The sequence below is a fragment of the Myotis myotis genome, unplaced genomic scaffold, assembly GCF_014108235.1.
Source record: "Myotis myotis isolate mMyoMyo1 unplaced genomic scaffold, mMyoMyo1.p scaffold_m19_p_5, whole genome shotgun sequence".
Taxonomy (NCBI): Eukaryota; Metazoa; Chordata; class Mammalia; order Chiroptera; family Vespertilionidae; genus Myotis; species Myotis myotis.
In genome coordinates, this window is record NW_023416357.1 from 93,260,566 (window position 1) to 93,275,586 (window position 15,021).

The 15,021-nt window shown below is 53.0% G+C and overlaps 1 protein-coding gene and 1 long non-coding RNA gene across 10 annotated transcripts in view; one reads left to right on the forward strand and one right to left on the reverse strand.

Moving 5' to 3' along the window:
- SNX29 (sorting nexin 29) overlaps nt 1–15,021 on the reverse strand; it is a 453,538-nt gene that overhangs the window by 35,621 nt on the left and 402,896 nt on the right. For 7 of the 9 annotated variants that reach the window (XM_036308070.1, XM_036308066.1, XM_036308071.1 and 4 more), the window contains one exon: nt 14,131–14,303. The exons of 1 other annotated variant lie outside the window; for it this stretch is intronic. In XM_036308070.1, coding sequence (XP_036163963.1) covers nt 14,153–14,303 — 151 coding nt within the window. In that variant the 3' untranslated portion in view covers nt 14,131–14,152. Of the gene's footprint in view, nt 1–10,249; nt 10,366–14,130; nt 14,304–15,021 lie in introns of those variants that run through there. One more of the 9 variants, XM_036308069.1, reaches the window with a different exon arrangement.
- On the forward strand, nt 7,723–10,259 carry LOC118655770. The gene is made up of 3 exons (XR_004967388.1): nt 7,723–8,035; nt 8,794–8,906; nt 10,168–10,259. It is a non-coding gene; the product is annotated as an uncharacterized LOC118655770 (long non-coding RNA).

A 15,021-nucleotide genomic window follows, 5' to 3' on the forward strand; every position in this document is an offset into this window, starting at 1 on the left:
ATTTCCCCGCTGGCCCCAGGGTCGGACAGAATCAGGAAGGGCACCTGACTAATCAATGCCTGCTGGGCTCTTAGGGGCTGGCCTGGCAGTGCCCTATGCCACACAGCCTGAGAACTCCCTCCAGGGCCCTGTGAGGGACCGGCCTCCTGAGAATGAGACGGGTAGAAAGGAAGTTCCCAGTCGCCACCGATGATGACGGACCCTTCACATTTATCAGGCCAGCCCTATGGCCCCTCCCTCCCACTGTCCAGTGCCAGCTCTCCCCTCCACCAGTCTTTTGATGTTTGCTGCCTCGCAACTGCCAACTGGGTCCACCTTCCGGACCTGCCGAGTGTCAGGAGACACGTCTCAGTCTAAGGTTGTGTCTGTGTGGGTCAGTGAGCCGCAGCCTGGGTGCGGTGGGCCGGGGGTTGGGGCTCCTGGCCCTTGGCAGATGCGCACGCTTCCCCTTCCTGCCTGCCTGTATTCTGATCAATGATGAAACCATATTTTCAAGCTGGGGCTGTGGACTTACTCTCCACAACAGCCTCCAGCAGCCAAACCTGGACCTTTGCCCCTGGTGACGTGAGCAACAGTGATTCCTGTGGCTTTGGAATGTGACATCAGGCTTGGGTCTGGAGCCCAGAGCCACTGACCTTCACTCACAGGACCTTGGCTAAGGCCCTGCCCTCCTGTGTAACAAGAAGGCACCTGATTCTACCTCTGGCGCCCAGGACGAAGACCACGAGAGTTCCTGCAGAGAGGTGAGAGGACTTCTCACCTAGACCTCTCTTCTCCAAGTATAGAGGCCCTCCAAAGTCTCCCCCACAGGCTGGGAAGAAGCCGAAGCAGCAGACACCTGAGAAATCTCCACGTGCAGTCAGACCCAGACAACCCCGAGTTCATGCCTGTATCCCGGCTAATGCTCTACAGTAGGACTGCCTGCCATACACAGGTGGACGCAAGTCTAAAGACAGGTGACACCCACAGGGAGTGCCAGGCACTCTCCCACTCCATGGGAGTGAGGAGCTGGAGGTGCAAAGGCTCCCCACAGAAGCATGGTCTCCTGGCTCAGGGGGCGGGGAAGGCTGGGCCAGAGAAGCACAGCTTCTTACTCAAAAGCGGCCACAGCGCTGGCTGTGGTTTTACTGACAGCTGTCCAACAGACCCACAGAGGGGACCTGTTTGTCCACCACCTTCTCTTCTTGCAGGGACCACCCTCTCCTAAAATAGGCTCAGTCCATGAGTTGAGGTGGCTGAATGCCCCTCCCCTGTTCCCTGGATTTGGCAAATCAGGGTGCTGATTCCCTGGCTCAGCCACTGGCTCAGAGGAGCTGAGGCCATCAGAACCTGCCTAGGACTTAGGCTGGAGCGGAGATAGGATGTTTGTTCTTCAGGACCTGCATCCATGGGGTCTCTCGGGCCTGCAGCTGCCAGGGGCCGGCTTCCCACCACACAGAGAAAAGAAGCTTGAAAGTGAAGCCAATACTTGAGAGCTAATAAGGACTCTTTTCAGGATAAGCTCATTCCAAGTAGGTTTCTGAAATCTTGCAAACCAGAGTTGCTCATCACACATGCCTTGCTTCCGGGACCTGTAGAGACTCAGACACTTAGTGTTTTGAGGACCTGATATGGGTCCAGATGCCGCACTAGGAGTGTTTGCCTCATTTCACCATTTATCTGCTCTTTTTTAAAGACAGTGACAGTGTTTACATGTGTGGGCTCTAGGGTAAGAGAGACCTGGGCCCAAGACCTGCCTGGGCCCAAAGTCCAGGGGTCAGGCCCAAGTTCAAATGCCAGCTCTGAATGGACCAACTCTATGATCGCGGTCAAGGCCTTTTAATGCTCAAGGCCTCAACTTTCTCACCCGGTAAAGTGGGAATAACAACAGGCCCTCCTCTCTCAGAACTGCAGAGTGAATGAAATCCTGCCTCTAAAATGCGCAACACAAGGCCGGACACAGCAGGAGCGCCAGGTGGCCCGCCTGAGTCAGAAATGGTGGTTCAATGTAGGGATCTGTCTGGGAGGAGACATTCACAGCATTTGAGCTAACTGGTGATTAGGTCTATTTTTGCTATACTAATTTTTAAAAAGAAAACAGAAGTAGTATTGCAAACATGAGCCCTTCTGGATTTATCAGACAAGCCACGTCTGCTTAGGTGGTTCCAACATCTTGTTTGGGGAGGTCCCTGTTGCAGGAAATCAATGGACAATAGCTTTTGGCTCATCGAGAAAGTATTCACTGAGCATCTCCCAGCTCTGTGCTCCACAGGAGGCACAGGAGGGGAGAGGCAGTGTTCCTGCCCTCTGGGCATTTAGACAGGAAGGGCCAAAGCACAGTCCACCCACCAAGTCAGCAGGAGGTGCTGGCTGTAAGGATGGAGGGAAGTAAGTACAGGTGGGAATCAAGAGAGGGGCCCACGGCCCCGCCTGATGGTTGTGGTAATGGGGTGTCGGACGGCTATGGGAAGACTCGATGGCCAGGTCCAAACTCAGGAGTCTGGCAGTCCTGACAGGGGAGGGCAGCTAAAACTGCAGGATGGAGTGGTTACAACTGGGGCCCTGGAGTCACACAGACCTGGCTCCATCACTCACTAACTATGGCTCCTTTGGCAAGTTGGTTTGCCTCTCTGAGCCTCAGTTTCTTCATCTGTAAAATGGGCCATGTGATTACCCTCATAGGGAAAATTATCAAAATTAAATAAGACAGTTCTGGCAGATGGAACGTCCTCAGTAAATGCTGACCATCATCAATGCTAGGAATATTCCTGTTACTGAGCATTCACTGCGACATAATACATGTTCACACAGTACTCCCCTTCTGTGCCTGCACAGCTACTCGCTAATACTTTGGTGTAGAAACCGCTGAGGGGACTCCAGATCTTGGTACGATGGAGTAGGCTCTTTCCACCTGGTGCAGCTATGAAGCCTGGAGGGAAAGCACGAGGCAGCTCCTGAGATTCTGGAACGTCAGTAATGGCAGGTGGTGGGGAAGACAACCAGAACCTGCTGTGCCATCAAACCTGCACTGAGTTGGTCATTTCCCCTCTCATGTCCTCCAGCCTGGGCTCGAGGCAGCCTGGCCCCTGACAGTGGCCAGGGCATGGACAGACGGCTCAGGGGAGAACGCTAGTTCTGGCTCAGAGAACAGTAAAGTAGACAATTAGTGCTCAGAAAGAGTGGGGCCACCGTGTCTCTTCTCTCTCTTCTGTGTCCTCAGACCTCAGTCTGCAGGGTCCTCAAGCACCGACAGCTCCGAGGGAGGGGCGGTAAGACGAACAGTGGCTCCCAGGACATCCACGCCCTAACCCCTGGTGCTTTATGGAACAAAAGGGATTCTGCAGGTGTGATCAGTTTAAGGATTTGAGATGATGTTGTCCTGCATTATGCGGGTGACCCAGTATGATCACGAAGGTCCTCATAAGAGGGAGGAGGTCAGACACAGAGCAGGGGGGAAGCAGACCTGGAGTGTTGCAAGGAAAGAAATTCAGCCGGAGTCTCCAGAGGAACCAGCCTGCTGACACTGATTGGACCAGTGACAATTCTGGACGCTGGCCTCCAGAACTGTAAGAAAATACATTCGTGTTGTTTTAAGCCACCTGCGTCTGTGGTGTTTTGTTACAGGAATCTAATATGGGGGAAATCTTCCTCTCCAATCAGAAGAGCTGGGGTCCCCTTTCCTCTCTTACCCTGCTCTGGGCCCTGGACAGGGGTGCTGTCATGCAAGAATTTAGCCTTGACCCAATCCTCACACCTCATACCAAAAACCCAGGAGAAATCTTTGTGACCTTGGTTTAAGTAAAGCATTCTTAGGCAGGACATCAAAAGCATGATTCTTAATAGGAAAATTTGAGAAGCTGGATTTCATCAACATCAAAGAGTTCTGTTATGCAAATGACACCGTGAAGAAAAAATGAAAAGGCAGGCTACAGACGGGGAAGAAATATGTGCATATCACCTATCTGATGAAGGACCTGCGTGCAGAATATACAGAGAACCATCAAAGCTCAACAGTAAAACAACAAACAACCCAACTTTTAAAAATGGGCACGAGACTCGGACAGACATTTCCCCAAAGAGAACAGAGCTAAGAAAAATAAGAACATGAAAAATGAGCAATATCATTAGCCGTTAGGGAAATGCCAACAAGGCCACGATGAGAGTAGATGCCAAATGCTGGTGAGGGGGCAGCGTATCTGCAGCTCTCTCATGCATCGAAGGTGGGAATGGACCATGAACAGCCACTGCAGAACACAGCTTGGCGGTTTTTCACACTTACCACCCCACCCTTAGGTATCTGCCCCCGAGAAATAAAGCCACGCACTTGTATTAGCTCTATTCAAATTGTCCACAACTAGAAAAAATGTAAGTGTCTTTGTGAACGGATAAACAAGCTCTGGTAGATCCATATGTTTATCCATATAATAGAATACTACTCAGCAGTAAAAGGAACTAACTACCGATATACCCCACCACGTGGATGAGTCTCAAAGGAATTGTGCTGAGTGAGAGGAGCAGGGGGTTGCTTACTGTACGATTCCATGCAGATGACATGCTCAAGAAGACAAAGCCGTAGCGACAGAGCAGATCAGCCGCTGCCAGGGCTCGGGGCCGGGGAGTGTGTGACCACAGGGAGGCACAGAGCTGTCTGTGTGATGGAACTGTCCTACATCCCGACTGTGAGGTGGCGGTTACTCAGATCTACATGTGTATTAACATGCAAAGAACTGAACACCAAAAAAGGTCCATTTTACTATCTGCTAAAAGTGTTTTTGTTTTTTGATGAATCAAGGCAGGTAGGACTGCAGTCAATATATTAAGGCCCTAACTCGGCCTTCTGAGGACACAGTGGCGTGGCCCCCCTCTGAGCCCTCTGCTGATTTACAAGCCATCTGGGCTCCAATCATTAGGCCTCCTTCCATCTTCTGACTAGCTGAAATATCGTTTGCAGAATTTCACAGCTGTGCCCCCACCCCACCACTCATACCCTTTCCCACCCTACCTAGGATGAGCTATTCATCTGTGGTAGATGCAAAACCAGCCCCAGTTACCCCTCTCTGTGTCGTGTCCTTGGCCATGTGACTCTGAGGTGCCCTCCTACTCTCACCCTGGTCTCTGTCTTGGCCAATGGGATGTTAGCAAACACGACATAGTCAGAGCTTGGAAAGTGATTCAATGATTGGGCTTCCCTGGCTCTCACTCTCTGCTATGCATTCCCAGGCTCACCCACTGGTCCCAGGCAAGGCCCTCCTGGACCAGTAGACAGGTAGCTGCTGCCCAGACATGGAAGCCAATGCAGCCCAAATCAGCGGAGCCCTTAGCCCACCACCCAGTGCACGAGCAGTATGTCCTCGTTACTGAATGCCACCAAGCACACAGTGGTTGTTCACAGCACAGCACTAACAGGGCCGCAGGTAACTGATACATAACCCAGCGCAGTAACCCTTCCCAGTGATCACCCCTAGACAGCCTTCAAAAGTGCACGGCAATGCAGGATCCTGGGAAATCGTGTGACCCACTGAGAAGAAAGCTATTCCAGAGATGGATTATACTTCGGTGGACGAGATAGGGGTGCAGCCTCACCCCCCTGCTGTTAGAGAAGGGTTATCACCATTTCTTTTACTAACCCAAAATAGGACGGAGGTTACTGTGCCCAAAATAACCCAACCTGCTTCCCTGGCTCCAAACTGCATTTTCAGATGCTCTAATGTTTAAAAATATACGACATGAAGTAGGGCAAGCAATTGTAATAATAACTAAGCTTTCAGCTCAAATAATTTTGAGACTGAAGTGAGGGTCTGAACAAAGAAGGGAAATGCAACTGCAGCTGAAATAGTCCCCCGGGAGACGCTCCTACTAGGTGCCATTTCACGTAATCCTCTCGGCCACCTGGCGAGGTTTACTGGCCCCCTTTTATAGACAGGAAAACTGAGGCATGGAGAAATCAAGGTCACAGTCCACTAGGTAGTAGAGCTGGCATTTGAACCTAGATCTGTCTGACTCAAAGTCTTGCTTTCAACTTGAATCATAAAGAAATTAATGACAGAGCTTTGGCTTACCTGTGATAATTAACCTGACTATCCATCAAACTGAACAGTTTACTGGGGTGAAAGGAAGGTCCGTTATGTTGGCGGAACCTGGCACTTTGCAGCCTGGTCTCTGGGCTCAGCAATTCAGGGCTTGGCCACAGGGATGCCACCTTGATGCTAATGAGATCAGAGAGCCTGTCTCCCGATCAACCTGACTGATATGTGGGAAGAAAAGGAGTGACTCTGGTGGGAGACTCGTGGAGAAATGTATGCTGTCTCCCGAATGCCCTCAGGGAGGTGGTGCTGTGAAAACCCCACACTCCAAGGTCTGCCCTGGTGGCAAGGGGCCCAGAATGAGCTGTGGACACTCCTGCTACCAACAGAAGCGATTACTGCTCTCACGGTGGCCACAGCTAAACTAGCCAGTGCTCACTAGGTGCCCGGTTGAAGCGCGCTGGCAGTGACTTGTTAAATCTTAGAATCTGCCTCCTGAGGCCTGTTATCTGCCCCATTTTACAGATGGGGAAACCGAGGCACACGTCCTTCAAGGGTGCAATCCAAGTTCACCACGCCAATAGATGGCATGGCCTCAGCTGAATGCCAGGCCCGCGTGGCTGCAGCCCGTTCTATTGACAATGCCGTTCTGTCTGCACCTTCCACGTGACAGCCCTAGACCAGGCCATGTCCCAGACCCTAACAGGACGGCTGTTTCCACTGCATTATTGACTTCTCCACCTGTCTCCCCAGAACAAGCCACTGAGAAAAACAGCCACAGCTTGTCACGGCATGTTCTCACGTGTGAAAATAAAGCAACCACCGGGAATCCTGCTCTCACTGGCAGCCGTGACCTGCAGGACCTGCTGAGTGACGCGGCTGGGCCCGTAGTCTGCACTCAGAGGAGGGTTTCCAGGGCCAGAGCAGGACGCTGGCTCATTTTTTTGGTGCAGCTAAAACTTCCTGTGCATATTCGGTTAACGCAGAGCCACGAGGGCCGTGGCTCACAAGCAAACATTAGGAAGAGGAGAGTAGGGTGTGGTGTTGAGCTCAGGTGTCAGACCACCTCTCTGCCGGTCAAAGCCCTGCTCCTGAAGCCCCCTCAGCTCCATTTCCCAGGCCTTTCTGTGCAGCATTTACTCCAGGAGTTAGCCCCAGAGAGGGCAGCACCAGCAGCAGTGGTGGGGTGGGGGTGGGGGTGGGGGTGCGGTGGCGGTGGCGCCTAACTAATGTGTGGGCTGAGGCCACAGCAGGGAAGGTGAAACCCGTGGCCACAGCCCACACCGGGGTCTGAGGGGAGAGGCAGTGTGGTCCATGAGCCATGACGAAGCGTAGGCTTCTCAGCGAGGGGCAGGGAGGACCCACCTTCAGACCCAGACCTTGGAAATGGGCAAACGTGGAGATATTTGAGTCTCATTACCCGCTTCATTCTGACATCATGGTGCACAGAACAGCGGCTGCCAAAGCCTGACTCAGCTCCCACTCCCCCACATCTCAGCTGTGGGACCACGGCCACGTCACTGTCGGGGGCTGGGGAACAAGGACACTACCTCACAGTAGATGTGAAGACAACACAAGAAGGGCCCCAGTCTGATACCTGCCTCTTCCCCTCACCTCCTTCTTGGCCGTGGAGCCGGGGTTTGCAGCTGCTTAAACCAGGCCCAGGGACACCCTGCCCGGCTGGGTCCAGGCTGCTCCACCTCGCACCACTGACCTCAGACAGGTAGCTGTTGGGAGGGTGTCTAGCAGCACCCCTACACTCCACCACTGGATTCCAGTGGCAGCCCCGCACCCCAGTGTGACAGCCAAAGATGCCTCATTCATTGCAGCATCCACGGGGTTGGGGAGCAAGGCAACATTGCCCGCAGTTGGGAACCACGGGTGAGAGAACAAGGAAGCTCCATTAGCTTAGCAGTGAGTGAGAGTAAGAACGCCAACAAAATAGGAAGAAATGGCCCCACAGCAACTGCTCTGCATGAAACCCTCCAGGTAAACTGTACCCATGAACAGAAGGTGTGCCTTGACCTTAACAGGTGAGATGCCCAACTGCCTTCAACCCTAATGACCAGGGACCAGTTCCCTGGAATAGATGCCCTGCCTCCGAGAGCCCCGTCCCTGTGAGCTGCTGGAGATGCCGTAATTCCAGGTGTTTCCACAGGTGCACATGCACCGCCCACGGCCTTGCAAAGGCCAGAGACAGGAAGAACTGCCAGAGCAGACCCACAGGCAGGCCCTTTGCCCAGAAGAGGCAGCACTTCCACGCGGGGGGGTGGGGGTGGGGGGACAGGTGACGGGATGTGCTTGGGTCTGGAGCTAAATCTACCGCCTCACTGGACGCACCCCTGAGCAGGCCCCAGCTGTTCAGGGAGCTCAGTCAGATGGCCAAGGGGCTCTGGCCTGAGGGCCTGGCGTCAGCCACACGGTCGATCATCACTGTCCCCGGGACTGAGGGGTCTCCCCTCCTCCCACCTGCAGTTCTCCAGCTGCTGGACAGACCTAACGCATTAGACTTTTAATCCCCAATAGGCCACATGTGGCCCCCAGAGATTTTGTTCGGCTCACAAATTAGTTTCCAGCTAATTTAAAAATCAAATTTTATATCTACTAATCTGATATATCCGCCATCTCCTAAAAATGCAAAGAGCTGACAGCTGCAGTCCCACACAGCAGTCATCGCCTGGGGGGAGCAGTGGCGGCCTCTCGGACGGGCTCTGTGAGCTCCACTCCCCACCCCTCCCTGCTGTCACACTGTCCGGCTTTATCCCTTAAATGACCGCCTCTTTTCCTACAGGCGCCTGGGTCTGCCCTGGTTCCAGTCGATAGGGGTGCACCGGGGTGTTGCTCTGCTGACCCCAGATGCTGGGAAGATGCTAAGCGTCAAGATGCTGAAGGATCATGAAGCAGGTCAGGAGGGGCCCTCCCACGGGGGCAAGTCTGTCCAATGAAGGTGTCAGTCCTGGTGGAAGCTGCTTCCTCTCCCGAACAGTAGCCCCGATTAATAAAGGTGGGGAGAAGAAGTAGAAGCTAAGAAAGCCTCGTGGAAAAGCCTGCCATGGGGAAAAGGTTTCCCCTTTAGCTTCTACAGGCATGTCCAGGGACCCTTGACCTGGGGGAGGCATCAGTGCCTGGCCCTCTGTCGTGTGTAAATGAAGCACCAACACATCAGAAAGGGCCTCTGACCTAAGATATCCCAGGACCCGAGTGACTACGGTTCCCGTCACTGACATCCAGGCGAACTGTGCACAGCGCTCCTGACAGAACTAACTGCCCCCACCTCCCCATCACCTCTGACACCTACAGGCCCCAGAGCCCAGTCCCCAGGAGGCAGGCCTGTCAGAGGCGGGGCACTGCTGAGCAGGGGGGAGCGAACCCCTTCCCACTGGGAGGCATGCTGGGCAGGCTAGGGCTGCCAGGCTGCTTCCCCGCCGCAGCCCTCGAACGACTTGTGCACAGGGCTCTCCACGCGAAGAGGGTGACAGTTGTGCTCTGCCACCTGCTCTGTGGTTCCAGCCAACTTGGCAGCGAAGAAGGAGGACAGCTTGCTATTCTTGACGCTCTGAGACTAGCTGCTAATTCGGCGGGAGGCTTCTCTGGGAAACACCTCCCGTTGCAACTGACCCAGTTCTTCCATCTCCCCCCACCCCGCCCCCCATGCTGGGCTGGTGCCACACCGCCACCCGGTCCCCAGCTCCCTTATTCCCTGGGCACCGCCCCACCTCTGTGACTCCCATTCCCAAGTTTGTGTCAGGAAATCGCACCCCAAGGAGTGGATGCAACCCCAAATTCCTGAAAGAGGTGACTCTGGGATTTGAGAGCACGAAGTCAGAATTCCTGGGATTCCCAAGAATTCCCCAAATCATAACTTAGCCTGAAGATATTCCCAACATCCTTCATCCTATTCATTTATTATGGTGGAAAACTAAAATGATTTGCTTAACAAATAGGAAATATTTAGCTTGGTGGTATTTACCAAGAATCGTAGCCTGGAGCAAATATTCAAACACTGGAAAACACAGTGAACGCTGGTGGGTACTTTCGAATGACAATGCACAGAACCTCTTGTCCAAATCGAAGTCGCTAGTCTAGTCCAGAACCTATGTCTCGGACCGCCCTCACATCAAGCAGGCCGTGCACATGAATGTATTAGCGTTTGTTTTATTTGCAGGAAGGCTCGTCGTCTGCAGCAGACAGAGCCAGGACACACACCAGTAACAGGGCAGCAGCTGGAAAAGCCAGACTGACTAATGGGATCGTGACCACTTCCTGCCTATGAGCTCCTGTCCTGGTTCCTGGAAATGCTGACCTTCACCTCCAACTCTGTCCGCTCTTCCTGCTCCCGCGTCTCTCTCCTCCGTGTGGGTTCCTTCAAACCATGAATGTTGATTATTGCACTTATTTTTCACAGGAGAATTACAATACTGTTTCCTGATTTCTTGACTGATTTTCCTGAGATTTGGAAACGTAATGTTTCCAACCTGAGGACCTGATGTGAGCTCAGAGTATGCAATCCTAGAGCCGATCACACCTCTCTTGCTGGGCTCCCAACCTGCCCTCAGAGCCTCACCAGTTCCTGAACCCAGCCCCTCCTTTTCGCCTCCCCTGCTCCCAAACCAGCTTCCCTCAGCCTCTTCGCCATCATTTGCCTAGACATCCCGCCTCAGGCACTTAGCAGCAGCCCCTTCTCTCTGGGCTACTGTGAAAGCCCCCTGCCCCTCGCCCATCCCTCTATCCCCAGCTGCCACTGAGAGCCCCCCGAGGCACAGACCTGCTCTCAGAGGCTTCCCTTCTCAGAGACCAGGAAGGAAGCGCCCTCTGACCTGCCACCCTCAGGGCCCGGCCTTGCTTTCCAGAACAGCCTGACCACAGGGCGAGCGCCTGTTCCCCGGCCACGGCAGATGACATGAGCTCCTTGAACTTGGCAGCTGTTCTGCACATCTGGAAAGAACAGCTCCCCCTTCTGTGTCTCTGAAAATTCTGCATATCATATTGGTATGGGATGGTGGGGTTTGTGATGCCTGAAAGATTTAAAACTGCACATGCTACTGGAGCCAGAATCTCTCCTAAGAACCAGTCGTACAGACCTCCCTGCCGAAACGTGTACCTAGGGAAATGTTCCTGGCAGCACTGTCAGAGGGGAGATACCTGGAAACATCTTAAATGTTCAAACAGAGCAATGGTGCAATGAGTTACAAAACAGCCACTGCAGTGGATACTATTAGTTTTCAGAAAGAATGAGCCAGCTTTATAAATTCAAAAGGCAAACTACGGAACACTGTGCAGAGGTGGCTCTGGCTTACATAAGTATCGACAATTTCTGCAGTTACATAAGGAACTGACGGGATCACGGGTGGGGGTGGGGGCACGAGGCACTGCAGAGGGCGTGTGACGTTGATTTCATCTTACATCTTTCTGTAGTGCTTCAGGTTTTTAATACCGTAAGTTTATCACTTCCTCCAAAACGTCTGCTCCCCGACTCTCCTCCCCCGGGCTCCCTTTCTGCCGGGAAAGATAGTGACACACACAGAGCGTACTATGTGGAAGGGCTGCTCTAAAAGCCTGACATACTGCGCTCACGTAACCCTCACGCCACCCCATCCGGTGGATGCTACTGATGTGTCCACTGTACAGATGAGGACACTGAGGCCTCGGAAAGCCCGAGTGACCTTCTCGGGGCCACCCAGCTAGTCCACGGCAGGGCTGGGTACAGACTGGGCAGTCTGACACAGAACCAGGCACACTGCAAATTCCTGTGAAATACAGGAAAGATGTGCTGCCTTGTGGTATCATGACCATGCAGATGTTGGCCCCTGAGTGCTGGGCCCACGCTGAGTCATCCAGGCCCTGTAAAGAGTAGGTGCTCAATACATGCTTGTTGACTTGAATACAGTTTATATCGAGCAGCTTGGGGCATCTGTATCTCTGCCTGGTCTAGCAGGAGGATGCATGTCATAAAAGGCCTCTTCTCTCACACCTGGCAGCCAGTCCTCATCACAATTGCTCATCACACTGCCTTCTCGTTACCTTGGCCAAGTCACCAACATCTCCTACCAGGACCCTAAAAAAGCCCCGCAACCTGCCCCTTCAATTCCATTCTCTATCCCACATCCAGAGTAAGATTTTATAAACATAAACCAGGTCATGTCACACCCTGCCCCAAACCTTTTGGTGGCTTCCCAACTGACCTAGAATAAATCGCAGTCACTGCCATGGCCTTCGAGGCCCTACCTCTATGGTCTGGCCCTGGCAGCCTCCTCCCCAGTCTCACTGCCCTGCTCGCTCTCTGTTCTGGACACACTGGCATCATCGACGCATTCAGCTTGCTCCTGCCTCAGGGCCTTTGCACTTACCATTCCTTGTCTGAACGCCCTTCCCCAAGAAATCCACAGGCTCTTCCCTCATAGAGGCCTTTCCTGACCGTTTTATGGGAAACACCCTGTGTGATCCTCTAGTCCAGTGGTCGGCAAACTGCGGCTTGCGAGCCACATGCGGCTCTTTGGCCCCTTGAGTGTGGCTCTTCCACAAAATACCATGTGCGGGCGCACATGTATAGTGCGATTGAAACTTCGTGGCCAATGTGCAGAAGTCAGTATTTTGTGGAAGAGCCACACTCAAGGGGCCAAAGAGCCGCATGTGGCTCGCAAGCCGCAGTTTGCCGACCACTGCTCTAGTCTCTAATACTCCATGACTTCTCTTCAAATTCATTTTCATTGATCAGTATATTATATGCTCATGTGTCCACTTTCCACCCCCTAGTGTGTAAAGGCAGAGGATTTTTTGCTGTTTTCCATTTTGTTCTCTGCTATGTCCCCGACACTTGTTGAGCACTTAGTAGGTGCTCAGTAAGCAGTGGCTGGATGAGAGAGATGTTTGCTGAGTACAGGCCCCTCTGGGGGAACTTTCCATATATCACTCAGCAGAGTTGCTCTGGAGATGTTCCAGGTTCCCCCACTCTTTCTGGAAATTGTAAAAGCCACGCCCACCCCCCACTTCCCTCCCTCCTCTCTGTGGAAGTGGCCTCTCCTGTCACCACCCCATGGAAAGAAATGGCGGAAACAAGACACAATCCCTGTGATAGACAGGCTGCCTAGGAGACAGGAGGCTTCCTGAGTACTAGAGAGGAACCGCTGTCACCCTCATCACTTTCAGGAGTCATTCATCTCCCTCTCCTTGGGCGGGAGCCCTGTGGGTCTGGGGGCCAGCACCCTGGGGAATGAGCTTTCCGATATATCTCTTAACAGCCCATTTACATGTCATCCCTCAGGTGACAGGGCCCTAGTGCCCCAGGGGGAGGGGCCTCCCATAAGGACCTTCCAAGGAAGGAGGAGCTGGTGTTTCCTGCAGAGAGAGCTGTCCACTCAGAGGGAGGCTGCCATCCTGGCCAGGCCCTGGGAGCCAGAGCCCAGCTGCAGGCCCTGGGTCCCTTCATCCAGAGCTGGATAAATTGTAGGGGATGGAGGGAGAGGGGGGCAGGCTTGCAGAAGAATCCATGCATAACAGTTACAGGGATGCTGGCACTTCTCCCTCCACACACTAGGAAAGTCAGGCTCAGAGGCGAATCCTGGCCCAAGGTCACCTCCTCAGTGGCGGAGCTGGGACGATGGCTGACTCCGAGCCCACACTTTCCATCTGGCTGCCACGGGTCTCAAACGCACCTGCCTGCGAGGGCAGGCGGCTGGTGTGAATCAGGGACACCCGCCACGGGGCGGGGGTTGGGGCGGAGAGGGGCCAGACGGGGGGTAGTACCTCATTGAAAGTCACTCACATTTATATATATATGCCCTTCAATTCCATACAATACTAAGTAATCATTACCACTTCAAGGTATATGAGACATACACTGTTTCTCTCCCTCTTTTGGTAAAAATAACTTTTATCTTTTCTTAATTAAAAAGTAATGCATAATATGAGAAAATTTAAAAAATAAAAACAAGCAAGAAGACAACCCATAATTTACCTACCAGAAAAAAAACCCCAGGTGTTTTATAATTGACATAAAACATTGTATTAGTTTCAGGTGTATAACATGACTCGATATCCGTGTATATCGCAAAATGATCACAATAAACTCGTTAACATCCATCCCCATACAGAATAACACAATTATTTTCTATTTCATTTTATTGGTGTTTACATATTTTTTGTCTTTTACTTTAAAACGCTGTCCACACTTCGGCAGCCTGCCAGTCGTGAGACCCATGAAGGCATCTGCTATCCTTCCTGGCACTGGGGGGTGCTGAAGACACACCTGGAAGGCTGGGCTGGTCCACAAAGCAACGTGAGGTCAGGGTTCCTCGGAAGGAACTTGTAAAGCGAAAGGAACGGACTTAGGTCCGGTGACCTCTGGTGGTGCACAGGCTGGGCCATCTCGCCCCGAGCTAAACCCCCGCTCCCTGGGAGAACACAGCAGCTCCTATTTCAGCAGAACACACATTTCTCCACGCCGAGAGTGGCTGTGGCAGCAGGGGGGTGGGGTGTGGGGAAGACACACGTTCTCTGCCAGGCCAGCTGGGGATCTGTGCAGTGACCTACATTACTCTCCCTCCACCCCCGTAACACTCTCTCCCCTCAAGGAATGGCAGAACATGTGCTTTTCCCAGGCAGAAGTCCCTCTGCGGAGAAAGCCCGTTTTATTAACACGCTAAATGACAGCACGGCAAATCATTCCAGCCCTCACTGATCTCCGGGCCAGTCCGCAGAACGAGTTCTTGGAACCCAAGCCTCCCTTCACTGCGGTGCTTTCAAAAGCACACCTGACATCTCCCTCAGTGTCTGCTCCCATCTGCCACGTGGACACCTTTCTCTGGAATGCCAGAGCAACGCAAAGAAGCTGGGGCTCCCCAAAGAAGAAGGTGTTGGGGCCTGCCATTCATCCACTTCCCATTGTGGTGGGCGGATGCTGGTCCCCACCTGGGCCAGACTGATGCACAGAGTTCAAAATGGAAAAGAAAGAGCCGCTTCCTACTGCCCTACTTCCCAATGCAGACTGCGGCTGGTGTGAGCAAGAAGGCAGCGGGAGGCA